The following is a 26,020-nucleotide window of genomic DNA, read 5'->3' as shown; positions in this document are numbered from 1 at the left end:
GAAGGAAGGAAGGAAGGAAGGAAGGAAGGAAGGAAGGAAGGAAGGAAAAACTTGGAGTGATGTTCTGTAGTAAAGTGTTTGACTTGCATGAGGAAGACCCTGAATTCAATGTCAATGCTGCAAAATATTCTGGGTAAAATGTTGAATTAGTAAGCTAGCCTGGGAACTTAGAATGTGCTGATGGCTTCCAAGTTCCAGAGTTCAAGCAGTGGACTTAGGAAGTTAAACCCACTTGCAATTGTTGGTTAGCCAATTTAGAATTGAAAATGACCTTTTCAAATTGGAAAAGTGGGCAGGAACAAAGAGGAACTTGGAAACTAACAGTGGCTCACATTTTCATAGCTATTTATGGTTTGTAAAGTGGGTCTGTATCATCATTTCATTTGCTCTGCCAACAGCTCTGTGAGGTCAGTAAGAGGTCTCTCTCAGTAAAGATGAGCAAGCAGGCCTCTAGATTGGGACATTACATGCAGTACCTACTGGATAGGAAAGGAAAAACTAAGAACACATTTTAATTTTTTTTTAATCACACCATGTTCACTCTGAGAACGCTACATGCAAATGTACTAAACAAACTATTGAGGTCATTTTGCAAAGGTAATGTTAATTTCAACCTGCAGGTAAAAACAATGGCGAGGAAATAGTTGGAGCTGAAGAAAATAGGAGAGGGTCATTCTTGACCCCGTGCCTTTATGGAAGTATTCCAAACTTAGGAAATCAGGGCAAGGCCGGGAAGTGTGTCCAAGCATTGGGCTTGAATGGCACTTACACACTCAAATTCAGGCCTTTGATATGCTCCACAGCCATACCCTAACAGTAATTAAAAAGAAAAATAGAGAAGGAAGGAAGGAAGGAGGGAGGGAGGGAGGGAGGGAGGGAGGGAGGAAAGAAAGAAAGAAAGAAAGAAAGAAAGAAAGAAAGAAAGAAAGAAAGAGTTGACACCTATAATTTAAAACTAAATCTTTCGGCTGAGCTGTAGCAATATACTTTCTACATACCATAATTCTCATCAGAGGCGTGCACAGCACTGTATTTTTGGTGCTAAAATATTCCACCGTGTTTATCCCTCTGTTTTGGTATCTCTTCACATTTTAGTACATTAGGAACTTAGAAAGTTGAAAGTGGGCCCCGCCGCCTGTCTGTTTAAGCAATTTTCAGTTTCTCCTTTTCCTGGGAGATTTTCTTTTTTAAGATCTTTGTTTTTTATTTTTCACACTCCTTTACTGTCTTTCTTCTTTCTTTTCTTTCTTTCTTTTTCTTTTTCTTTTCTTTATTTTTTTAAATCAGCCTGGCCATCTATGCTGGAAGGTGCTCAAAGAACTTCTGAGAGTGGAAATGATAAACTCAAAGCCCAAAAGTTGGGGCAGGCTTGAGTCCTTAGGAGGAATGCAAGTTTTCGCAGACAGCCTGGGGAGTGAAGCGGGCTTTCCTGTTAGCGGAGAGCAAGCTGAGTGGTCCTGGCAGGTCGGCCACTCAGGCTGGGAACCGAAGCGAGCAGTGGGCAGTGAGGCTGTCCGGGCTAGCCCAGCAGGAGGGCGGCAGAACGCAGGGCGTGGCGTTGGGCTAGTGCGGGACCGGGACACCGGCGGCGCAGGGGGCGAGGCGTGCTTGGGGCTATTCCGGGAGCGTGCAGGGCGGGGCGGGGGCGTCCTGCGAGCATCCTGTCTGGGGGAGGGGACGAGCTGGCCGCCGGGGCCGCCCCGAGAGCGCAAGCCGCCCCTGAGGCAGCCGCTGCTCGAGGGGCTGGGTGCTGGGTGCTCCGGGGTCGTCGCCGGCGCCATGGACCGAGCCAGGGGTAAGTGGCACCACTGCGGCCGGGAAGGGAGAAACCTGGGAGATCCGAGAGACCGGACAGGACTGAGAAGGAGGGGGAGAGGTGGCGGTGGGGCTTGCCGAGCGCGGCACTAGACACTGGGGCACAGGTGCCTCCCTGCGGCGGGAGCACTCCCGTGCGTGTCAGCCCCCCGTGGCCCAGGTCTCAGTACACTCGTGAGTGGGAAATGGGCGTGTTTGAACAATCCGCTTCCTAACTTTATGAAAAGCTCCCCCGAGGATTCTTGAGGTCATCCAGCTGCCCCTTCCTCGGCCACACATAGGGAAAGGGTGGACTACAGGGTACAGGATACACTTCTAGAACAGCCCCACACGCGTCTCCTCCTGTGCGCCCAGGAGACCAAAGTTTGTAGCTGCTTAAGGCTTTGGAGAAGGCGGGGCTGCGTGAGCACGCTTCGGCGCGTCGGCCTGTGTTTGACGGACGTTTTAGCGTCCTGGGGATTACTGCTGTTGGGACTGCCCTCGGCAAAGATAAATGCTTCCTGGGTCCTTAGGATGGGGATAGCATACGTCTTAGTAAAAGTTGGGACACTGCTGTGGGCGTGAGCCTACTTGAGCTGGCGGTTAGTGTCAAAGGCCTGAGTCCTGCCCTGCACCTCTGGAATCCAGAGATCACAGGTGTGAAGGCACTTGGCAAAGTGTGTTGTGTCTTTTACGAGAAGCAGCTTCTATTGTTGTTGCTGTTCATGGAAAATTCCTCTCCCTTCCTACCGTCCTCTTAACAACCCGCCCCCTGCTTGCTCTGCTGAGGCCCCAGGGCCAAAAGGAAGTGTTTGGGCTAGGACGAGTGCTTGGAGCAGGTGCATAGGGTATACCCCATTATAACTTCAGGGGTCCTTAGAGGACCCTCCACCCCATTCTCCTTTATGCGCTCCTCTCCAGCACAAAACTCGGCACCCACCTTCTCCAGGGTCCTTGGAGAGCAGGCGGACTTTAGAGGAAGGGCTTACAGATGGTTCCTCAAGACTGAGGCAGGATTTGAGGGCAGTTCTCACCGGTTCACTGGCTTCAGGGCGAGGGTACACTTACCATCTGGGCGGGAAAGCAGAATCAGCGCCTTTCATTCCTTCTGCTGTCCCAGTGCCCCAGCCTCAGATCACCCTCAGGTGTCACTTACCACGGGGTCTGGTTCCCAGCACCAGAATCTCTATGGAGAACTAAGGTTTGAGTGTTTCCATAACCTATGTGGCCGCTTCAAAGAAGCAGCTTCCAGGCAGTCTGGCTAGGCGAGGGATCTCCCAGGAATCTCTTGGTGCCCAGAGCATTCAAGGACTCTGACCTTTTCTATCTTCCTTTCCTTGTCCCTCACAGCTCTTGTCACAGGGTCCTCTTAGTACATCTGGCTTCCAGAAGCCAGAAAGCCACGGGGCTTGTGAGTGTCTAACACACGATGGGAGCTGATCAGTGTGGCTTAATGAGTGAGACGGAGCAGGTGATTCTTGTGTACCTCAAGTTAATTAATCGTAGTGATTTATTCATTTATTTATGGGTTTTTTTGAGACAGGGTTTCCCTGTGTAACCCTGGCTGTCCTGGAAATCACTTTGTAGACTAGGCTGGTCTCACAGAGATCCACCTGCCTCTGCCTCCCAAGTGTTGGGATTAAAGGTATATGCCAGCACCACCAGACCATAATGTCTATTTTTGAAAGAATCCTGCAGAATTATCACAACAGAACTTTTCTGTGACCTACAATAGCCGTGTCAGCCTTTAAGTAAAGCAGGTCATCTTGGTTTCCTACATTTCAGATACTGTGGTGAAAGCAAATGTGACTGTATTATGGGTTAAATCTCTCTGTGTCTTTAAGATAAACTCTGAGGGTTCAGAAATGACGTTAGCAGGCTGTGATGGTTGGCTTTATCACTTGACACATTCTAGAATTACCTGGGAAGAGTCTCGGGGAGGGGTTGTCTGGATTAGGTTGGCCTGTGGGCACGCCTTTGGGGGATTCTCTTGATTATGTCAGCTGATGTGGGAAGCCCCAGGCTGACAGTGGGCAGCACCATTCCCTAGATCTGTGTGGCGGGCTATATGAAAAGGGAGCCCCGGTGAGCGGAGCACAGTGCGTTTATTCTCCCTCTGCTCTTGACTGTGGGTGAGACTCGCTGCTCTCAGTTCCTGCTGCCTTGATGTCTCCACAGCCGTGGACTGTAACTTGGAACGCTAAGGTAAAATAAACCCTCTCCCCCTTCAACTGCTTTTGTGGGTGGGTGTTTTGCCACAGCAACAGAAAATAAAAGTAAGACCTGGTCTTCCTTGTTGTGCCCCTGTAAATGTTCCTCAGGTAGATGTGTACTCTACTCCCGGCTTCCCCATGTCAAGGAGAGTTTTTTAAATGTAGGTCTCATTTTAGCATCTTTCTACCACCCCAGGGTAGGAGGTTCTTCAGCAAGATAGGGTCACCCTGGGCAAAAACAGCCGTCAGTATTTGTAGCAGTTACAGTTGAATTCGGCACTTGCCCTCGCCGGGCAAGAGGCTCCCTGTTCGGTTTACACATGGTTTCTGTGTGAACAATTCATGGGTCAGAGGCTATCCCCTCTCAGGAAAACAGGCTGTGGCACAGTTTCAAAAACCAGGTCTCTCTAAATAACAGAAATCTCTCTTCTCACAGCTCTTCATGCTGGTAGCCTGGGATCAAGGTTAACTTTGGACGAGGCCTTGTCCTACATTTCCCTCTTCTTTCTGTATTTTCACACACCTCTTCTCCATGGGCTCCCACTTCTTAGATGGATGGCAGCCCATCCATCTAAGATCTCAAACCCCATTCTTATGACCTCATTTAACCTCAGCTACCTCCCGAAGCCCCTGGCTCCAAGTGCAATCACATGGGAGTTAGGGCTTCATCATTTGAGTAGGCAGATGGTAAGGGTAGACAGGACACATAAGTCAGTCCAGAAAAGCCACTGATACACAGAGCAAGGTTTGAACACAGCCCTGATTTTAAGCGTTCTGGTAACTGCCTCCATGGTAGTAAGGGACCGGCCAAGCCCTAAAATAGGACTAGATTCCAAATCTTCTGTTTCAGTTGCCCTGTGCAAGTCCTCTGTCACAATTATGCCATCAGACATCCACAGAGAGAGTAGGAACAAACCTGGGAAACGGGATTGCTCTTCTCCCAGCATACCGTCTGCAAATGAGCACAGTTCACAGAAGCAGTCACAGGCGTAGAAGCCACTTCCCACTCACTTCCCACACCTACACTTCCTGAGGTGTGCCTGGCACACAAAGAGACCTGGCCACTAGTGAGGTAGTTCTGGCCACAGGCGAGCCTCCTGACTTCATCTTCTACAGGACATGCTAAAACTTTCTGTCCCTGGATGAAGCTCGTGTGTGGACAGCGAGCATACCTTTTCCTGTATATGTGAGTTATATACAGGGTGCACTCAAAGGCTTGCTGTTACGAAGTCAGCTTACCTCCAAGGGCTCAAGCTGGGACCCCCCTCTCACCCCCCACCATGTCAGATGAGCCTGCCCGTGGCTTTTTCTCTTTCGAACACAACTTTGACCCGAAGAACTATCAATGGAAATGGGGGTGTTTCTGGAACAAGACAAAATTTGAAGGGGTAACATGAAATTGGTTCTCAAACTAGCATTCCTATAGGAGAGGTAGCAGAAGTACCTTTTAGAAGTTTCTGTTAAAGGTTAACCAGAGGCCGGTGCGGGGCTCCACTTACAAGTTCATGAATGAAAGAAATGTTCAAAGCTAGAAGCTGGGTGTGGTGGTGAGTGGTTGTAATTCCGGGACTCAGGAAGCCGAAGCAGGAAGAGTTCTACAAACAGAAAAAAGAAAGAAAGAAAAAGAGAAAAACAGATGCTGCCTGGGGTTAAATAGTCCTTAACCAATATGTAGGCTAAGGATTACTGTCACCTTCACCTACTTTTCCAGAAGATTCCATAAACACTGTGGAGGACAGGGCTCCCAGGTGTGTGTACTTGGACCTGAAACATTCTACTTTCATTTAGCTGCGGGCTACAGTGCAGCATTTAGTGGGATTTATGGGTCAGTGTATGAAGATATAGAATCGGAGGAGATTGGGGTCGGATGAAGTTCAGAGCGGGTTATTTAAAACTAATGGGCCGGTGAGATGGCTCAGTGGGTAGAGACAGTTGCCCCCAAACCTGACTTCCTGAGTTTGATCCTCAGGACTCACATGGTGGAAGGAAAGAAGTGACACAGTAGTTATTATCTAAGCTTGGCATGTATAGTGTGATACATGCAGTCTATCTCTCTCTCTCTCTTCTCTCTCTCTCAATAAATGAAATGTAAAGAGGGAAAGGAGGAAAGGGAGAGAGAATCTGCTGGCCTGAGCAGACCTTTCGCTGTTTTCTCTCTCTAAGCTGCAATCATCCATTGCCTGCTCTTCTGTTCCAACAGCTCACTTCCTCTTGCTGGTTTTACTCCGTCCAGCTTTGGATACTCTGTGCCTTCCCCTGTCCCCAAGCAAACATTTCTTCCCAGGGCAGTGTTCCCCAGTCTTCCCAGCTGCCTCTGCTTGCTGCTGCATACACCGCTAGTGCTCATTTTCACAGTTGCAGTTAACTGCGGCATGGATGCGCTGTTGGCAGGAGCTCTTTGAGGATAGGCCTTTCCTAGCTTATTCCTCGCCCCTTCCTCAGTGCCTCCCTCCATGCTCGACACTTAGTAGTTGCTGGGTGAATGTCTGTCAAGATGGTGAAGAAATGAAGTGAGAGGATCCAGCTTTGAGTGGACCCTGGATGTGGTCATTTTTAACACCAGGATTTGCCACATCAGTGACTGTGATTTGAGGGACAGAGTGTGGGCTTTATCATTCGTTGTACATTGTTTCCTTTGCCTTCCTCCTTTGTGAAGTCAGATCCCAAATCCTGTTGACTGTTACTGGGAAATGGATCTTGGGTGGCTGATTCTACTATATCCTGTTAACCACTACAGGGTCTTCCTGTTTCTACCCTTGGCTTCTCCAGCGTGCCTTAAGGACCACTTCCTATGTGCTTCCCTAATCTACCTGGGCTCCAGATCCTGCCATATGGAGCCCAAAGAAAACACACTCCAGAGATCAGGAGTGAGATCTGAGAATTTGCTTTTTTTTTTTTTTTTCAAAGCTCCTGGGTAAACTTGTTCTCACTGGTGATGAATACCACAGTTCTCATACACTGCTTTGCCATGACCTTTGACCCTGCTCACACAATCTTCCTGGATTCTCTGTTGCCTATTTTAAGTAAGAGAGGGATAGCCAAGGGCCTTTCCCACTTTCTACCAAGTGGAGCTCTGTGGTCTGGACCTATTACTCAAGGCAAGACTCCTTCAAACTAGAGTTCTCTTACTTTAACTCTTAAGTTGCCAAGCAGGGAGTGGTGGCACACACCTTTAACCCCAGCATTCAGGAAGCAGAGGTAGCTGGATTCCTGTGAGTTTGAGCCAGCCTGATCTACTTAGAGAGTTCTAGGCCAACCAGAACTACATAGTGATATTCTCTCTCAAAACAAAACAAACAAACAAATAAGCCAAAACAAAACTAAAATAGCCATGAACATTTTTTTTTATTACAGCCCATAACATATGTTATTCCTCCTAACTCTGCCCTACATTTTTTTTAACTTTGAGGGGTATTTAACATCTTCCCAGTGGCATTCACTTCAGCCTGGCCTTGTGGATGCTGAGCATCTATGGAAAACATTTGTCAAAGGCTAGACCACCCTATGCCCGTGGTCATCATGTATACTGCCACTTAACAGCCATTTATGGGCTGGGGGAGGGGTATGCAGTGCACAAGAAGGACCCATGGGATAGGGAGAATCGTTGGGTTGAGAACTGATGCTGGAGTCCTTTTCAGATGCCCTCTCTCTTCTGTGGCTCTTCCCAGCCATGGCAGTAGTCCTAGGAAGCGGACAGTGCAGCCATTCTTCCTACTGAAATTCAGCACCCTCCAGAAAGAGGCCAGTGCAGCATCACCTACCTGTGGGGTCTTTCTACCATATTGGCTTTTCAGTTCCCATGAGACTCATTTATCAATCCCTCTTCAGGGGTCTGGGCTTTTAGAAGCTCGAGGTTATCATTGACATGTGTCTTCTGCGTACATGTAAATCCTGATATTTAGGACTGTCTTCTGCATTATATTCTTGGGGTCATATGTCGAACACTGAATATCTGTAATCACATCATACTTACTGTGCAGTCACCATGACTCCAGTCAATGGAGATATTATTATTACCCTCATCTTACAGATGAAGATACTGAGTCTTAGCAAGTCTGTGTATCTGCTCAGCTCTGCCTGCCTCCAGACCTCCAAAATTCCTTTCTCATTAGTGTGTGTGTACCATACAAAATATTAGGCTTCACTATGGCATTTTCATACATGTGTAGAGTGTACCAGGACAAGATATTTCCATGATCGCCCCAAAAGAGGAGCACACAAATATTTCTTCTATATCTTTGGTGGTGTTTGTTTGTTTGTTTGTTTTGAGACAGGTTTTCTCTGTGTAGCCCTGGCTGTCCTGGAACTCACTCTGCAGACCAGGCTGGCCTCAAATTTGGAGTCCGCCTGCCTCTGCCTCCCAACAGCTAAGATTAAAAGTGTGCGCCACCACTGCCCAGCTCCTGTGTGTCATTTCTTAAATAGATTGTCCATATGAAAGAAAAACATATATTTGTCTTCATAAGTCTGAGTTTTTTTCACTCAATATAATTTTTAGTTCCATCCACTTTCCTGCAGCTGACATAATTTGGGGGGGTTTATAGCTGAATAACTAAAACTCCATTATGCATACACACTTCATTTCCCTCCATTCATTCATTGATAGGCACCTGAGCTGATTTCTTAGCTTGGCTGTTGTGAAAGTGCACAGTAAACATGGGTGTGCAGGCATCTCTGTGTTACGACTTAAGAGTCTTTTGGACATGTACCCAGGAATGGTCTAGCCAGATGATAATAGTAGCTCTAGCTTTTTGTTTTGGAAGGGCTCCTACACTGATTTCCATGTGGCTGGATCAATTTACACCCCCTGCCCCTGACACACACAAACATACATACACACACACACACACACACACACACACACATACACACACACACCACACACGAGTGTATAAGGGTTCCCTTCTCCTCACCACCTCACCAGCATTTGTTATTATTTGCTTCTGAGTTGCTGGCCATTCTGACTGGGCGGGAGATGGAATCTCAAGGTGGCAGTTTTGCATTTCCCTGGTGTGCTAGGGGCGTTGGACATATTTTTCATATATTTATTGGCCATTTGTACTTCTTTTGAGAACTATAGTCCATTTGTTCAATTGTTGGTTGTATTATTTGTTCTTTTGGTGTTTAATTTTGGGGTTCTGTATAGTTTCTCCAATGTGTATTAAGCTCTTGTCAGATACGTAGCTGGCACAGTGGTCTCCTGGCTTTGTTGAATATTTGCTTTGCAGTGCAAAAGCTTTTTGGTCTCATGGTGCCTGTATGTCCTTAACCTTAGTCTTTGCTGCTTTGCATGAATGTTGGGGAGCTCACTAGGTAACGACTACAAGGTAGGGATGCGACCATTCTGAGGACACCCTCCACCAGTGAAGGGACAACAGTCAGGCATCCTGTGAATTGAGGTGTTAAGTCTTCCCCTTCCCAGCCTTCCCACTGTCACCTGCGTTTAGAATTAAAGCCACCAAGAAGGCTGGCCCAGGAGGGCCCCAGGCAGGGTTAGGCTTCCACAGAAAATCTCATTCAGGAATGCCAGTGACACCTATCGTGGGAGATGATGGAAGTACAGAGCGGGCCAGGCCTGATTCTTCTCCCTGGCACAGCTGTCAGGCCAGGGCGGGGGCAGAATGTGGCACCACATTGCAGTCATTCCAGCCTGAGGGAATTCACCAGCAGCCTGCTGCCCAGGAGGCAGGCCAGGGGTCTTTTTATAGCCCTCCAAGATCCTGGAGGAAAACTGATCTGGAGAGAGAGAGAAGTGGAGCACGTGTCTTGTCCAAGCACCATCCTCTCAATCTTGTCATTCCCAGAGGGCAGGAGAGGTGACTGAGTGAGCAGTGTGAGTTAAGGAAGCCAAGGCACTGTTGGCAGATGGGGAGCCAGCCTCTGACTGTGCATCACCTTCTTGAACTTCAGTTTCTCCTTCTGACCGGTTATCGTGCAGTGACTGAATTACATGCAGTGTAGTGGCCGGCAGACCTCAGTCCATGGGCCAAAGAACAGCTTTACTAGTGTTGCTGGGGAAGCGCCATATGCCCATTCCTTATGCCGTTGATGAGCTTCCTTAGCACAGGACCACAGCAGAATAGTTGGAACAGGCCATACCCATCCTGCAAAGCCTAAAAAAGATGAACCACCTAAGCCAGCGGTTCTCAACCTGTAGGTCAAACAACGCTTCCACGGGGATTGTAACAGATATCCTGCGTATTAAATATTTACAGAACTTAACAATAGCACCATCGCCGTTATAAAATAGCAATGGAAGTAACTTAATGGTTGGGGAGTCACCATGTAAGGGGCTGTATTAAAGGGTCACAGCATTAGGAAGGTTGAGAGCCACTGGTCCATCCAGGCCTTCCCAGAGGTTTGCCCACTCTGGGTAAGGCTTTAGAGAAAGAGCAGACCGTGCTGGGAGTATTGTGGTGGGGTGTGTTCAGTACTGAAAAATACAGCACTGTGCGTAAACAGTGCTAGAGATGGGAATGTCTGTTTGATTCTGTTTTTCGGATTACTTTAGGTTCATAATTATTTTGTAAACAAAAACTTTAAGCAGTAGAGTTCCATTGGGAGTACTGAGTGCAGTAACACAACCCCTGAGGAAACCATGCAAACCCCTTGGCTTTTGCCAAAGAAGCACATGGAAACACTGTGTCCTCCCTCCATTTTACATGGGGGACCTGAGGTTCAAGGGCAGTAGCTCCCCTAAGGTCATGTGACTGGGCCCCCAAGTGGCATTTCCCAGAGCCACTAATGATGTCCCAAGCAGAAAGCAGACCCAATCTCTTCAAGCGACAGGCCTGTCCGTTATCTGCACGGAGCCTTCTCTTGGTGGTCGTTCATGGCAACCACAGCCAGCCCTGCTGATTCAGACACCCCAGAGGTCAGATCTGGAGCTCTGCTGGACATTTTATAGAAACCTGCCTTGCGTTACATCACCATGGCTGAGTCAGGTTTAAGAACCCCTTTTCTGAGAGACCCAGAACCAAAAGAAAAAAAAAATTAAAATCTTTTTTTAAATTATTTCATTGGTACAAAGACAAAAAAAAAAAAAAAAAAAAAAAAAAAAAACAACTCCTCAGAATGCCTGCTACAATTGACATGTTAATTTATTCTTTTTTTTTCTTTTTTCTAAAAAAAAAAAAGAAGCTGTTATTCAGTAGATAAAAACATCTTCAAATCTTAAGATGGAGAAATTATGATAATTTATACAAAAGCTTTCTTTTGAAGATGGAGTCAGATTCATTCATTTGGAGAATAAATATTTACCCTTCCTGCCCATTCTTGTTGGAGGGTGTGCTGAGGGCAGATCCTGCTGATATGAAACCGAGGAAGATTTTTTTAGCTCCACTTGAACCATGAAAACTGATCTCCTGGGACCATGCCTGGAAACCACAGAGACTAATGGCTTTTCCTCGCCTCTAGCTAGCAGCCAGGTGTGGCTCTGAAGGGCTATAGAGAGCAAGCTGGAAAGTGAGACTGTGCGGGCTGACCCGAAACTATATCTGGTCGGTGTGCATCAAAGAGAATGCGTAAAGGACCGGAGGGCTCAAGGGACACTTTGTAGCCAAGACCCTGAGGAACACTGCAGATGGCATTCCAGGTGGGGGAAGGGAGAGAGAGGAAAGAAAGGCCCAGAAGGTGCCCGAAGGTGCCGAGGAGCAAGCAGAATGGCGAATGGCGTGCCTGCAGCCCAGAGGATTAGGGAGAAGCCGGCAGAGCCTTGAATGCCTCCAGAGAGGAGGCCCCCATCCCGGGTCTCTAACGGGGTGTGTCTCTATTCTTGGAGGCCGTGCTGCTGCTGCTGTGCCTAATTATAGAGACGGATAAGGCCAGAGTCACGGGCCTTCGCTGCCTGCTGGTGTCTGCTTACCCCTTTTGCATCCTGTCTGTACCTGCTTCCGTATAATTCCGTTTCTTCTGCTGAACCGCGCCAAGCAGGCATGGGAAGGTGCACCTACTTCTGTGAGTGTGCAGGAGCGTGTGTGTAGGGCCTCACACTTGAGTGTGCAGGCTGGAGGACAAGTTTAGCCTATCATTCCTCAAAGACCATCCACCTTTTTAAGAGAGGGTATCTCTTTTTTTAATTGAAAATTGATTTTTTTCATATGCAGTTTTCCCTCCCCAAATCTTCCCAGATCCTCCCCACTTCCCCAGCCAACCAAATCCACCTGTCTCTCCATCATTAAAATGCAAACAAGCAATAATAATAATAATTAATAAGAAGAAGAAACAGAAAAAAAAAGAATTTTTAAAAAGCACAAGAAAGTGTTTCAGAGAGTGACACGCATACGTTTTCATGCACAGAAAACCAGTGAAAACAAAATTGGGGGTGGTAGTGGCCCACGCCTTTAATCCCAGCACTCAGAGGCATACTATACTGTATGGAAAAAAAAAAAAAAAAAAAAAAAACTCTTGATTTAGAGGCAAGCCTGAGCTACAGAGTGAGTTCCAGGACAGACAGAAACTGCACGAGAACTCTCAAAAAAAAAGAAAAAGAAAAGAAAAGAAAACCATAATACATAAGCAAAAGATCTGTAAGATAGGTGTATGTGTATGTGTGTGTGCGCGAATTATGAGACCAATAGTAATAATGATGATAATAATACCATTGAGTTTGTTTTATGTTGGCCATTCGGCCTTTCCTTAACTGTCATTTGTATACCCAGTGAGACTCCATTAGTGAAAAATAATTTCTCCTTTGAAAACAGTTACCAACTGGAGGTAGCCTCTGGGTTAGGGATGGGAGCTTATGTCTACTTAACCTCTCACCACTGGGTTCCCATCTGGCTTAGGCTTGCAATCTTTGCATCCCCTCTTCTGCAGAGTTTCCTGAGCCCTAAGGGGAGAGATTTGATGGAGACATCTCATTTTATTCCAAGGTCTCTCACTCTGCACCGTGTCCAGTTATGGGTCTGTATATTTGGTCCACCTACCACAGAAGGGATCTTCTTGAGATAGGCTTTCCAGCTGGCCCAAGACTTGCCAAGTAGGCTAGGCTGGTAGCCAGTGAATCCCAGGAACCAGCCTGATATTGCTTCACCAGAGTTGAGGTTACAAGCCCCAGCCAACACACCTAGCTCTTGAGCTGACCTCCTTTTTCATATCTGAGATACCCCCCAGTGTTGTTTACTTATGCTGTGTCCTCATACTGCCCTGTGTCCCAGTGGTCACTGCCAAGAAGCTATGTCACCTCAAGCAAGATTTTTGGGGTTTTGTTTGCTTGTTTGTGGGGGTTTTTTGTTTTGCTGGTTGTTTTTTGTTTGGTTGGTTGGTTGGGTTGGTTTGGTTCTTCGAGACAGGGTTTCTCTGTGTAGCCTTTGCTGTCCTGAACTCACTTTGCTTGGAACTCATGGCGATCCGCCTGACTCTGCCTCCAGAGTGCTGGGATTACAGGTGTGTGCACCACATCCAGCCAGGCAAGATATTTAATGTCTGTCTGTTTCCTCATCTACAAAATGGAAATAAGAGCAATAGTGCTACGAGGATCCAGAGCCCTGCACAGGTCTTCACGCAAACCAAATCACCCCTCATTACTGCCTAACATCTCCCCCACTTTCCTGACAGTTCCCACTCACCCGCTGACTTAACCATTTAACTGGATTTGTTCCTTTGGAGGGGGAGAACTGACACCTACAAGTTGTTCTCTGACCTTAACTCATATCCTGGCATGTGTGTGTTCATACTCACATACACCCATCGCACACACCCACACAGGGTGGCCCAGGATGGCCTTGATCCATAGTCTCTTCTGCCGTAGCCTCCCTTGTGACTCAATGTATGTCACATCGGCATGGCATCTAGCACACCCGAGGGTCACAGCGGCTGCACCTGCAGAGGGGCCAGCGGATCCCCTTAGAACAATCTCTCCAAGGGTGGAACGGCTCCTGGGAAGGCGGGGAGTCTTGAGCAGAATGCTCTGTGGGTAGTGGGGCAGTGCCACAAACGCAATATTGGTTTCTCTGTATAGAAGACATTTTCAGCTGTCTGGATCAAAATGAGAATCTGATGCCCAAGATGCCTTGGTGGAAAGGCTAGGGTCAGCATAGTAAAGGGTGAACAGCACCGTGAGCTGGGGTGAAAAACACCCAGAATCAAGTGGATTTTCCTTCCTTTCCCCAGCCATCAGGGCAGCTGGCATCCCTCAGCAAGCCTTTGTTTTCTCAAAGGACAAAGATCACTAGGAAGAAAACATGAGCAGTGGCCAGTCCCATCAAGTAGCTGGAAAGCCTTGCTATTATTGACAATAGTGCTAAGTGTCGCCATGGGTGAGGTAAATGGTCCAGGTGTGGTGCTCAGGGTGAGCTCAGAATGACCCTTTGGACTGTCCACTAGGTTGCAAATCTGTTTCCCTGATTCTCTTCCCCTTGCCTGCAGAAACCTTCTGATATACCTTGAATTGCTGTGAGGTTGGCTGTGGGCCAGGCCCCCAGACTTCCCAGTAGAAACCAGCAACTTGATTACAGGCCATGGAAGTAGATGCCCGATTCTCCAGTGATCCCAGGCACTTAGAGCTTCACTTCCCCATTAGACTTGGGGTTCTGCCCCTTTAACTCCACCTGAAATGGGGCTCTGTGTGCTCCACTCTTCACAGCAAGGTGACTTTATTTTAGACATCTGCTCCCATCTGAAATGTTTGCCCAGTCCTAATTAACCACTTCTGCCAGTCGCTCTCATTCCACTCCTACATGAGTTCCTTCTGGCTTTACCAACTGACCCACACTGAAACATACCCTAACCTCTTCCAGCCCTCCAGGGCTCAGAACACCATCTTTCCTTTGGAACACAAAGAATTAAGGGTCCTTATTTCTCTTTGGGATCTCTTGAGGGGGCTTCTGCTGTCTGCATTTCTCTCCACAATCTCTCCACTAGAACAGCCTAGTAAGCTCTGTTTACAGCATTCTAGGGTTTCTCCAACATCCAGCTCTTCCCTGTTCATCTGGAAAGCCAAAAGTCATCAAACCACATAGTCAAGTGTTTTACATAATGACCCCGCTCCTGGTACCAGTTTTATGAATTGCTTCTCTTGGTATTGTGACCAGATATCTGACAAGAAGCAGCCTAAGAGAGAATGGTTTACTTGGCTTACAATCTGCGGTGTCTGTAAGCTATAATAAAGGCTCAGCTTGGTTAGCATGAGGGTGCTATGCAGCTACTAGATATAGACAGCAGTTTCATTATCTCCACTCTGCACATGAGACAGACATGTAGAAATTAAATATCTTGCCTGAGGCCACATAGCTTCTAGGAGGTGACTACTGGAGCACAGGTCAGTAAGAGGACGCACCATAAGCAGACAGCACTGGGTAAAATAGATACTACAAGGTCAGAGAAGCTGAGCGCAGTGGTGCATGCCTGTAATCCCAGCACCGGGGAGGCAGAGGCAGGTGGGTCTCTCTGAGTTTGAGACCAGCCTGGTCTACAAAGCAAGTCCAGGACAGCCAAGGCTACATACTCAAAAAACAAGACTCAAAAAACAAGAGAAGGAGGAGGAAGGAAGAAGGAAGAAGAAGGTGGTCAGACAAAAGCTAGGCAGAGAAGGCATGAATATGGGATGGATGGTGACCTTGGTCTGCAGGTGGAGAGCAGAGTAACAGTGGTTTGGCATGAAACCTCAAGGCCTACCCCCTAGTGTTATATTTCCTCCAGCAAGCCTTCACAGCCTAAGGTTCTGCAGCTTTCCAAAGCATTAGTTGAGGGCAAGTGTTCAAATATCTGAGCCACAATGCAGAACAAAGCTGTATGCATAGGTGCTTCCCACTGGTGCAGCCTGAGACATCTGTCGATCCTTTTCTGGCTGCTTTCACGCTGAAGCACCTTTTCTGGGTGCTGATGCTCTACCTCAGCCTGAGCTTGTGTGTGGGCTGCTGCTTAGCCACGCCTCCTGAGTCTTTATGGAGTCCTTCACATGGTTAGAACCTTTATTGGCCAGCACATCTGTACTGTTCATCGAAATCGATCAGTCTACAAAACCTCAGCTCCCAGTGTGCTTATATAACTTATAGTGATACTGTAAGACTTTATTCTCACAGGGTAGGTAGGCAGTTATGCTCACCTGCTCTGGTGTTGAGAAACCTGAGGTTCAAACACGTAAAGCAACTTGGCCAAGGCCATGTCATCAGTAAGGAGGTGGCCAAGATTTGAGCCCCTGGATTCTGGCTCCAGTGTCTGTGTTTTCTTGTTTTCTCCACGTTATCCAAACACAGCACATCATGGATCATGGGTGCCCGGAAAGATTTCACTCTGGCACTTGTGACCTCTAGCAAGTTCTGTAACTTCACTGGACCTCGGTAAAACTGAGTTCGTACCGTACAGCGATGCCACAAAGAGGGAACAAACACTGAGCTAGGCACAGAGATGATCCCATGGAGGAGCAGCATGAAGCTGTGGGAAGGGAGGAACACAAGGACAGGAAGCAACATGAACAAATCTCTCTGCAGCATAATAGTAAAGTAGCAGAGGGCTGTCGATAGCATTAAAGCCACTTAATGAAGTTAATCGCTAAAACTTTAAAATGTGGATTTCCGTCTGGTTACAGTAAAGCTGTGAAGAAAGGAAGCAAATACATGAGGAAGGCGGGGTCTGAAGAAGATGCCAGAGATCATAGAGACCAGAGCTGTCAAGATCCTGGCTTTTGCGTGGAGCGACAGGCTGGTGGATGCTTAGCACAGATAGAAAAATAACCAATTACAAAGTAATGATAATAACCAACTACATAAGTAACGTCTAAATTAAGAATGGGGCGTGTCTGTATGGTCCAGGGATGAGAGTAACTCCTGAAGCTAGATTTAGAATTAATCCAGTTTTTATCCCTCTGAGGCTCTCTGTCCCTTCCTATAAAGGAAATAAAACTGTTCAACATAGAACCTCCCTGCAGGATGTGCTTAGTCACAAGATAGCCAGAAAATGTTACACTGTGGACACCAGAAGCTTAAGCTGAACTGGATATGAGTGTGAATCAAAGTCTGCTCTGTGCATCTCTAGATGAATGACTGTGGCCTCTGAGCCTCCTTTGGTCCGTTCATACATTGGCAGATTCTACCTACTGTGCAGGGTTAGGAGGAGAACCGAGGCAACACGTGCAGTATTCGGCGTGACACCAGGAACATCACTGAAGAGCTGCAAATACAAGCTGCTGTTTTATGGGCGCTCCAGGTGCTGCTGCTGTTTCCCCCTGACTTTGGTGAGGGAGACAGTGCAGACTGTCCAAACAGAAGCAGCTCCCATCTTGATGACGGGGGCGTGGGGGGGGGGAGGGAAGGAGTGGGTGTCACAGTTTCCCACTTCCTCCTAGAACCGTTTCCATTGTGAGCTAAACAGGGAGGAATCCAGAGACAAAGGAACAATTCTGGGAGAGCCCAGTCCCACAACAAGAAGATATTTCCTCAGAAGTAGGAAGTCATAGGTGAGCCCCCCATCCATGTGCAAATGGCCTGGTTCAAGGAAGCTGGGGCTTCCCTGAGGCCCAGAGAACAGGTTTCTTAAGCAAGAGCCCTCAAAAAGGGCAGATTTTGCTGCTGGGAATGGCAGGGAAGACACTGGATTTCCCTGAGCCTGTCCCCATGCCTAGCTCCTAGACAGAGCTACTCCTAGACAGAGTCAGGTATGACTAACTGACTGCTTCCCCATTGACCTATGGCCTTCCTGGCTTTCTTACCTCACTGTCTTGCTGAAATTACAGCAGGTTAGTAAAATGTGCTAGTCTCCTGTCCTGCTTTAAACGCACAGTCATTCCCCGCCTCCCTGCACCGACACATCTGTGAGTTCAACAGCCTCAAACCTTGGAGGCAACTGGTGCTCAGAGAAGTTAGATGGCTTACCCCTAATCACCCTGAGTAGGTGAGGGGAGTTAAAACCAAGTCCTCTGAGACCAGGGCCCCAAACTACACACACACACATTCCTCCTACCCCTATACCTCCTTCCTACAAAGTCCTACTTGTTCTCTTCTCTCCCCTGGGAAACAACAGTTGCTCTAGTTAACATACACAGGCCTTCCAAGGTGTCTTCTACAGGGGCAAGATGCTAAATGCCAGGTCCTGCCTGGGCAGGTGGGGCATGTCTACTGCTTCTCTTTTATCCCATTTATCCCATGGTCTTCCTGTGTAACAGGACAACAGGAAATGTTTACTTTGCTGAAGACGAAACAAAACAAACTCACTGGTCCAACCAATGCTGTCACTTCCAGCCTTTTGCCCACTGCAGGCTGTCCCTTGAAAGGAGCATTTGTAAAGCCACAGGAAGAAGCAGAGTGCCCTGTGGCCCCAGCCAGACAGATTTGCAGCAAACTAAAAGGGCCCTTCGGCGGAAAAGGAGAGAGATCTGAACCTGAAGACTGAAGGGATGATTCTGCTAACCTTCCCTGTGGTGCCAGTGGCCTCTGCCGAACTACCCTAAAATTAGACTCCCATGAGAGCAGCAGTTCTGGAGAAAAGGGATCCTGACCAGCCACTCCCATTCTGCCATCTTCAGACTTATAAAGTCCTCACCTATAAAACATGGCTAGCCCACCTCACACAAATTAATGCATATAAATAACATGTAGGTCTCATAAAGTAGGTATGTTGGCTGATTGCCTACAATATGCTGGATGCTATCCTAAGTACATTCTCTTGTGTCAAGCCCGTTCCTACTCAGGGGTCATATTTGTGGGTTAACGGTATATTACAGCGGGGGGATATTTGTCTCAGTCATTCATGGCTAGGAAACAGAAACAGGACTTGAACCTGGGAGGGGGGTTATATTAGTTACTTGTCTTGTTGCTGTGGCAAAAGCAACTTCTGGAAGGAAACGTTTATTTTGGCTCACAGTTCGAGGTCACAGACTATCATGAAGAGGACTTCGTGGTGATGGGAGTGTGAGGAAGCTGGTCATGATGTATCCACAGGAAGGAGAAAGCGGTGGATCCTGGTGCTTTCCTTTTTCTTCAGTCCAGGTCCACAGCCTACAGTGTGGTACCACCCACATCTAGGATAGGTTTTCCCACCTCAGCTAATCCAGCCTAGAACCTGCATCACAGCCACACCCAGAGGTTTGTTTCTGTGGTGATTCTGAGTCCTACCAAGTTGACAATCACAGACCCTTGGCTCAGCATCTTCTGTTACCACCATTTCCAGTTTATGTTAGAATTCACACTTGCCACCAATGACTCTGAGATTCCATCTTACACCCATCAAAATAGCTAAGATCAAAAACTCAAATGACAGCACATGCTAGCAAGGATGTGGAGAAAGGGGAACCCTCCTCCATTGCTGGTGGGAATGTAAACTTGTACAACTGCTTTGGAAATCAATCTGGTGCTTTCTCAGAAAATTGGAAATAGTTTTACTTCATTTCCTTTCTTTAACCAGAGCTTTTTGTTTTGTGCTTTTCTTTTTCCAAACACCTTTTTACTATGCTATCAGGGTGGTTGTGTTTGCTTAATGCATATTAATAAGCTGTTAGTTTATCTACAAAAGAAAAAAATTCATGTCCATAATTCATTTTTTTTTCACAAGTCCTTCAGCACATACTTCATGTTGGATGTGAGCATGCTTCTGTACATAGGACGTTCAGGCCCAAATGAGGAAAAGTGACCAAAAAAGATATACAAGGAAGAGGAGGATTCGATTTCAGCATTACTACAGCAACCAGCATGATGATCTCAAAGTACTTGTCTAGAGGATCAGAAGTTCAAAGCCATCCCCGTGTCTGAGGCTACACTAAGATACACAAGACTCTATCTCTTTCCCCAACACACACACACACACACACACACACTGGCAAATGGTAAGGTTTAAATTTTACTACATGAGGGCTGGAGAGATGGCTCAGCAGTTACAAGCACTTGCTGCTCTTCTATAACAACAGTCCTAAGTCAAATTCCCTCTCTGGCCTCTGCCAGCACCAGGCATTTACACGGTACACACGCATACACACAGGCAAACACACTTATAAGCTTAAAAACAAGTAAATAAATCTTTTAAAGAAAATCTTACCCCGTGAAATGCAAGAGAGAGAGATCCATCAAGGTTTGATAGCATAAATTAGGAGATACCTGTGTGGCCAAATGAACAGAGCTTTCCCCATGGAAACAGGGAAGAGTAGAAAGCGGAGGGCCTGCTTGGCAGGCCAGGGAGGGAAATCCTCAGATGCCAGAAACACGTGTGCAGAATGCCTGGGCTGAGAGGGTGAAGACCAGCATGGGGCAGCCTGGGCAAGATCACCTTGCGTCATAGGAAGATTTCACTTTCCTTTATCTCTAGACCCCAATACTAAATCTCACATCTGATAGGCACTCTGCCTTCCCTGCAGGGCAGAGGAAGGTTACAAAGGTTCTCATAGGCCATAGCCCACTAATGCTGAGCTTGGGTGTTAGAACATAGAAAGCTGTCTCTCTCCTTTCTTCCTCCCTTCCTCCCCAACTTTCTCTTTCTCTCCTTCTTTCTTTTTTGTTTTCTGAGGCAGAGTTTCTCTGTGTAGCCCTGGCTGTCCTGAAATTCACAATATAGACCAGGATGGGCTTGAACCCACAAAGATCTGACTGCCTCCATCTCCCAAGTGCTGGAATGAAAGATGCTCACACCACGATGGGCTCAGACATCTTAATGAAATAGTTTTAAAGAAGTGGCTTGCTCTCTTTCCAGACAGATGACTACAAACAAGAATAAAATTGGGACATTTGCTGCTTGGAAATTTGAATAAACCAAAAGAAAAAACTGTAGGCCCTGCACAAAATCTCTCAGATGGCTCTTGTCACTTTCCAGTTTAAAACTGTGCTGTGGCTTCTCTGACAGCAGACAAGGGTGAATTGTCTTTGTGATCTGTCAAGAAACCTGTCAGGTAGCAGGGATGGAGATAGGAGGGCTGGACTGACCTCAACCCTGGAGGAGCCCTGTCCTGGTTTATTTTGTCTGTGGTTTGCAGAAGGATTTTAAGGTTTGCCTGTTTTCTCTTTTATGATGGAAATTAGACACGTTACCTTTAAGCACTTTCTATAAACCCCATATTCCCAGTGTTCTTGCTGGAGTCCTGTGCTCCTGTAGCTACTAAGGATCCTTCTGGTTAAAGCTTTTCTTGAGGCTTCATCAGGGCTACGGATGATTGGCTGAGGCCTTGAACTCAACGTCAGATCAATGACATCTCTGTTTCAGTGGGGAGTGGAGAGAAGCATATAGTTGGTCTTAGTCCTGGATGGGTTCTCCCCAGGAACAGTACACAATCAGAAGTCTAACCTTAGGTGTATTTGTAAATTCCAGTTTTATTTGAGAAACTTTCTGGCAACCCAGAGAATACAAGTCCTCATCTTGAGTTTCTGTGTCTGAAACCTTTGTCTACTCTCACTTGAAAGATTAAAGGCTTACAGACAATCAAACTGTTTTTTTCTGTTTGCTTGGTTTTAGTCCTTAGAATTCACTGTGCCTCTCTAAGACTAAACCAAATAACATGAGCAAAACTTAATTCTAAATAAACTTTAGACATAAAGATTATTCTGTTCTCAGCTGGGCTTGGTGGCACATACACACCTTTGATCCCTACCCTCAGAAGGCAGAGGCAAGTGGATCTCTGTGAGTTTGAGGCCAGCCTGGTCTACAAAAGTCCAGGACAGCCAGGGCCACACAGAGAAACCGTGACTCAAAAAAATAAAAATAAAAAAGATTATTTTGTTTTGATGTACTGAGTTCTTGCACGGCTCTGTGGATTTGACTGGAGCTGAAGAAATGGCAGACAGACAGATAGACAAGCACACTGAAAAGCTGGGATCAGGTAGACTGGACCCTCTGGTTGAGAAAATGCAGAATCCCAGAAGCTTGCTATGTTTATTTTATGTGGCTGAACAATGAGACAGGGTTTATGGTCTATGGCTGCATCAAGGAGATAGGTATAAATTCTGTGGCAGGGCCAGTCTTCAGATCATAAACGTGGGAATCTGGGAAGACAGCTATGGTGGATGTTTTCTGCACACATGGTCAGTTTCGCACTTGGACCAGAGGAAGGATTCACCATCACTCTGAGCCTCACCCCTGGGGAGCAAGGAGACTTTGCCATTTTCCCATGGATCTCAGACAACTGCCCTAGACGTGGTTGAACCCGTGTCAACAGCACACATGTGCTCAGGGTTTCTCGTGCTGATACCCTAGTCTGTCCCACCAAAAGCTCATGTTTTCTGGACCAGGAATAAAGGAGAGGGACAGGGCATAAGTGTGCAAATGGGAACAGTAGAGGCCTGGCTCAGGGGTGACATTGCTGGTCCTTCTAACTAAAGAATCTTGTCCCCTCACTTGGCTTTGCGCACCCTCAGAGAGAGAAGGGGATCTCCTGCTCTCCACCACCACCACCATTACCAGCTCAGCTCAGGCTGGGACTTGTGTGGTAAGCCTGGCAGAGTCCCTGTTCTTGTACCCACACACATACACACACCTGGAGCATCTTTCTGGGAGCAGACATGCATGAAGACCAACTGTCTGATGCTAGTACTACTTCATCATCACCTTGCAGGGCAGTGGCTGCTAATATTGTACTATTTCCTTAGAGATTGGAAGCTTAGAAACGTTTAGAAATGTTCCCAGGACCCCACAGCTGGAAAATGACAGCACTGGAAGAGGAGTCTGGTTATCTACACCCTTTAGCTACTCTGACATGATTCATCTTAGGCATCGGGCTCAAAGAAATTGTGTGTCGATTTCACACTCTTTATTTCCTTTCCCTCAACTACTTGTGTAAATACAACCAAGTCACACAACCTCTTTGACACTCACGTTACAGATCTTTAAAATGAGAGAGCTGGGCTAGGTCATCAAAATTTCCATTGAGGAGTATTTGTGGGGCATCTTCTGTGTGGCCTTGTGTTAAAAACAAGCGTAGCTCGTCATCTACAAATATCATCTGGTCATTGCTTTGGAATCCAAAGTTCTTGAGGGCGTCAGTGAACAGCAACAACATACAAAGCAGCAGTCGATTAGTGAGTGCAGGCTATGGCCATAGCATGACCTTACCTAGTACCCTGAGCCCCTGAGATTGGGGGTCTTCCTGTTCTCATTTTACATACAGCAAAACCAGTGCTCAGCACAAGTGAAAAATGAAAGTACAAGAATCCAAGGTCTCATTTTGAGTTCGACCCAGATTGCCAGCCATTGGTCCAGACTCTACCCTGAAGCTGTTTATTATCATCTGTAGGAGTGTCCATCCCTTGCCTCTCTGTTACCCCAGAGAAGGCAGTCTGATGGCTTCTTAAGTGATACAAGGTTTTCCTGCAGTCAGTGTGGTTCATACATGTTTGCTGGCATATTCTACAAATGCTGAAACTTGCATTGCCAGAGCAGAAGCACCCGAGACCTTGCTAAAATGCCAGCTTATGAGCCTCAGGGCAGGCCTACCAAGTCACTGTCTGACCTAGGGAACCAACGACCCTAGAGTCTTATTCTACCTAGATGTCAAGGCTGCTGGTCTGGTAGTGTACAGTTTGTCATCTACATTATACCCAGAAGCCCTCTCTCTAATTAAAACTCTCTGATGGTTAAAATCCCTGTGATAGGAAAATCCCACATAGAACACACTCTGTGTTTAATGCTTTTAAGAAAGAGCCAGCTTCTTGGTGTAAGCTCTGTTGTTCTGGAAGAGCTTGGTGCTAGCTAAATGGTTCTGTGTCCTAAGTGTGTATAACGTTTTCTCTGGGGTGTGATCCTGGCAGGAGTATGTTCTGAATGCTGTTTTCTCTGATAGTTGAGGCTATGATGTTTTGGTCAGCTGCCTGGGAAGATGTCCATGCAGCAGGAAACTCAGGCCCTGCAGAAAGACTCTCACAAGGTGAAGTTGTAACCCAGCACCTTCAGCAAAGAGAGCTTGGAGAGGAAGCCCACCCCTGCCTCTGCCACTTCACCCCTGTCCAGGCCTCCAAGCTGCTGGGTTGAGCTGAGGTGTGGTAGGAGATTAAAGTACAGGAGTTTGAACTTTGAAGCTGGGTCCAAGGCCTGTCCTTGGCGCTTGCTCTCTTCTTCTGAGCTTTTGTTTTCTTTTTTCCTGGGTCAGTGGAGGTTGTTTTAGTTAGTTTCTTCTTAAGGCACCGTGATTAAGACTATAGAAGGGAACATTTAAGTGGGAGCTTGCTTACAGCTTCAGAGGGTTAGTGCATTATCATGGCAGGGAGCACAGCAGCAGGCAGGCATGCATGGTGCTGGAACAGTAGCCAAGAGCTCACACCTACTCCGCAAATTGCAGCCAGAAAGAGAAAGAGGGAGACGGGGCCTGGAGTGAGCTTTTAAAACTCCAAAGTCCACCCCCCAGTGACACACCTCCTCCAACAAGGCCACACCCCCTAAAGTGGAACCTTTCCAAACGGGACAAGCATCCAAAGATATGAACCTATGAGAGCCATTCTCATTCAAAACACCACAGGGGTTTAAAAAAAATAATGTGCAGTAACTGCCCAGCACAAGGTGACTGAACAGCCCCGGGAAAGGCCCAGTTCATTTACAGCAAGCTGAGCTTTCTCTCTGGGAGGTAGAAATGGCCAGGGCCCGGGTAGCAGTCCACACTCTCCATCATTTTCTCCCTGACTGCCTTAGCTCCTCCTCCTCTGCCCTAGCTGGATTCTAGTGACCCATCTGGTCAGGAATCAGTCCTTCGGGGGAGGTAGTGGTAGTGTAGGTAGATTAGTGGCACTGTGTTTTCCTGGCCTGTACACGTACCCTGAGTTTAATCCCCAACAAGAAGGGGAGCGAGAGAGAGTACTTAGAGTCAAGGTGTCACATGTAAGATCCCATCAAAGACCAGGAAGGAAACAGAACTCAGCTTGCAGAGCGTGGTACTAAAGCCCATATCATAACCTCAGAGAATTCATTCAGCCTAGTTGTTTTTAGTGACAAAGGGCAGCCAAGCTGCATTCTGAACAATCAATACAAGGACAGCTTCTGCAGAAGCCAAAAATGATGCCGCCCTTGGGCACTTGCCTGGGGATTGGAAATAATTTGATATTTATTGATAAATATTAATATCAATAAATAAATATTGATAAATATTTGGGCATCCCAAAATAATTTTTCAAGGGGACCATGATATCAAAGCTATATTTCTTTTGCCTTTTTTGTTGTTGTTTGTCAGAATCTCTAGCTTCCTGGGCTCAAGCTACTCCCTTGCCTCAGGCTGCTAAGTGCTGGAACTTCAGGTGTACAAAACTAAACCTTCCTGAAAACTATTTCAGCATAGTACTAAGACTATGTGCCTTCTTTGTGCCCCTGCATTGCAGGGACAGTGTTGAGGGACGTATGAAGATGGCAGCTCTGAAGGCTGCTGGGATGAGTGTGTGTCCTTGTGGTGTAAGATTCTCTTGGTTTAGCCAGGCCATGGTGGTTTAATCCCAGCACCTTAATCCCCTTTAATCCCAGCACTTGGGAGGCAGAGGCAGGCTGATCTCTGTGAGTTCGAGGCCAGCCTGATATACAGAGTGAGTTCCAGGATAGCCAGGGCTCCATATAGTAACCCTGTCCCAAAAACCGCCCTCCGCCTCCAAAAGAATCTCTTGGTGTAATTGTTATGCAACGTTGATAGACATAACCCACAGAAAACCAGATCTTCTAGTGACCTTAAGGTTTTCTGAAAGTATAAAAGAATTTGAGACCAAAAATAATCAGAATGTCGGGTGTAAGGCTGTTCTGCCCCGTACCCCCAGGGTGCTGGCACAGCAGGGCACCAAAGCTTCCCTGTTGTATTTACATCATAACGATCTTCCTTGTGAGTGGTTAGGTCTGAATGTGAGTTTCAGAGTACGTGCATGAGTGCATGCGTGCATGCATGAGTGTCTGTGTGGAGAGTGACAGAGACAGACAGACAGAGAAGAGAATGCCTGCTGGGACAGTTCTCGCTTTATTTCCTCCAGTCCGCAGAGCAACCAGCTTGACAGTCACATAATGTCCAGCAAATGTTTTGTGAACATCTTAACTGAAAATTGTGTGTCCCTGAGGTCCAGCAAGGTTTGTGACTCCTTCGGAAACGTTTTCCTTCCAGGGAGTGGAAGTTTGGCTCTACAGAAACTTAAATAGTTCCTGAT

At 46.9% G+C, this 26,020-nt stretch overlaps 1 protein-coding gene across 2 annotated transcripts in view; it reads left to right on the top strand.

Annotated features, from left to right (window-relative positions):
• The first annotated feature begins 1,725 nt into the window (after window positions 1–1,725).
• The window catches only part of Afap1l1 (actin filament associated protein 1 like 1), a 59,064-nt gene continuing 34,769 nt past the window's right edge, over window positions 1,726–26,020 (top strand). For both annotated transcript variants that reach the window (XM_055622850.1, XM_055622849.1), the window contains exon 1: window positions 1,726–1,795. In XM_055622850.1, coding sequence (XP_055478825.1) covers window positions 1,780–1,795 — 16 coding nt within the window. In that variant the 5' untranslated portion in view covers window positions 1,726–1,779. The remainder of the gene's footprint in view (window positions 1,796–26,020) is intronic.

Source organism: Psammomys obesus, unplaced genomic scaffold (assembly GCF_907164565.1).
Source record: "Psammomys obesus unplaced genomic scaffold, mPsaObe1.curated_primary_1811, whole genome shotgun sequence".
Taxonomy (NCBI): Eukaryota; Metazoa; Chordata; class Mammalia; order Rodentia; family Muridae; genus Psammomys; species Psammomys obesus.
The sequence above is the reverse complement of the archived record's forward strand: the minus strand, read 5'-3'. Positions and strand labels throughout refer to the sequence as shown.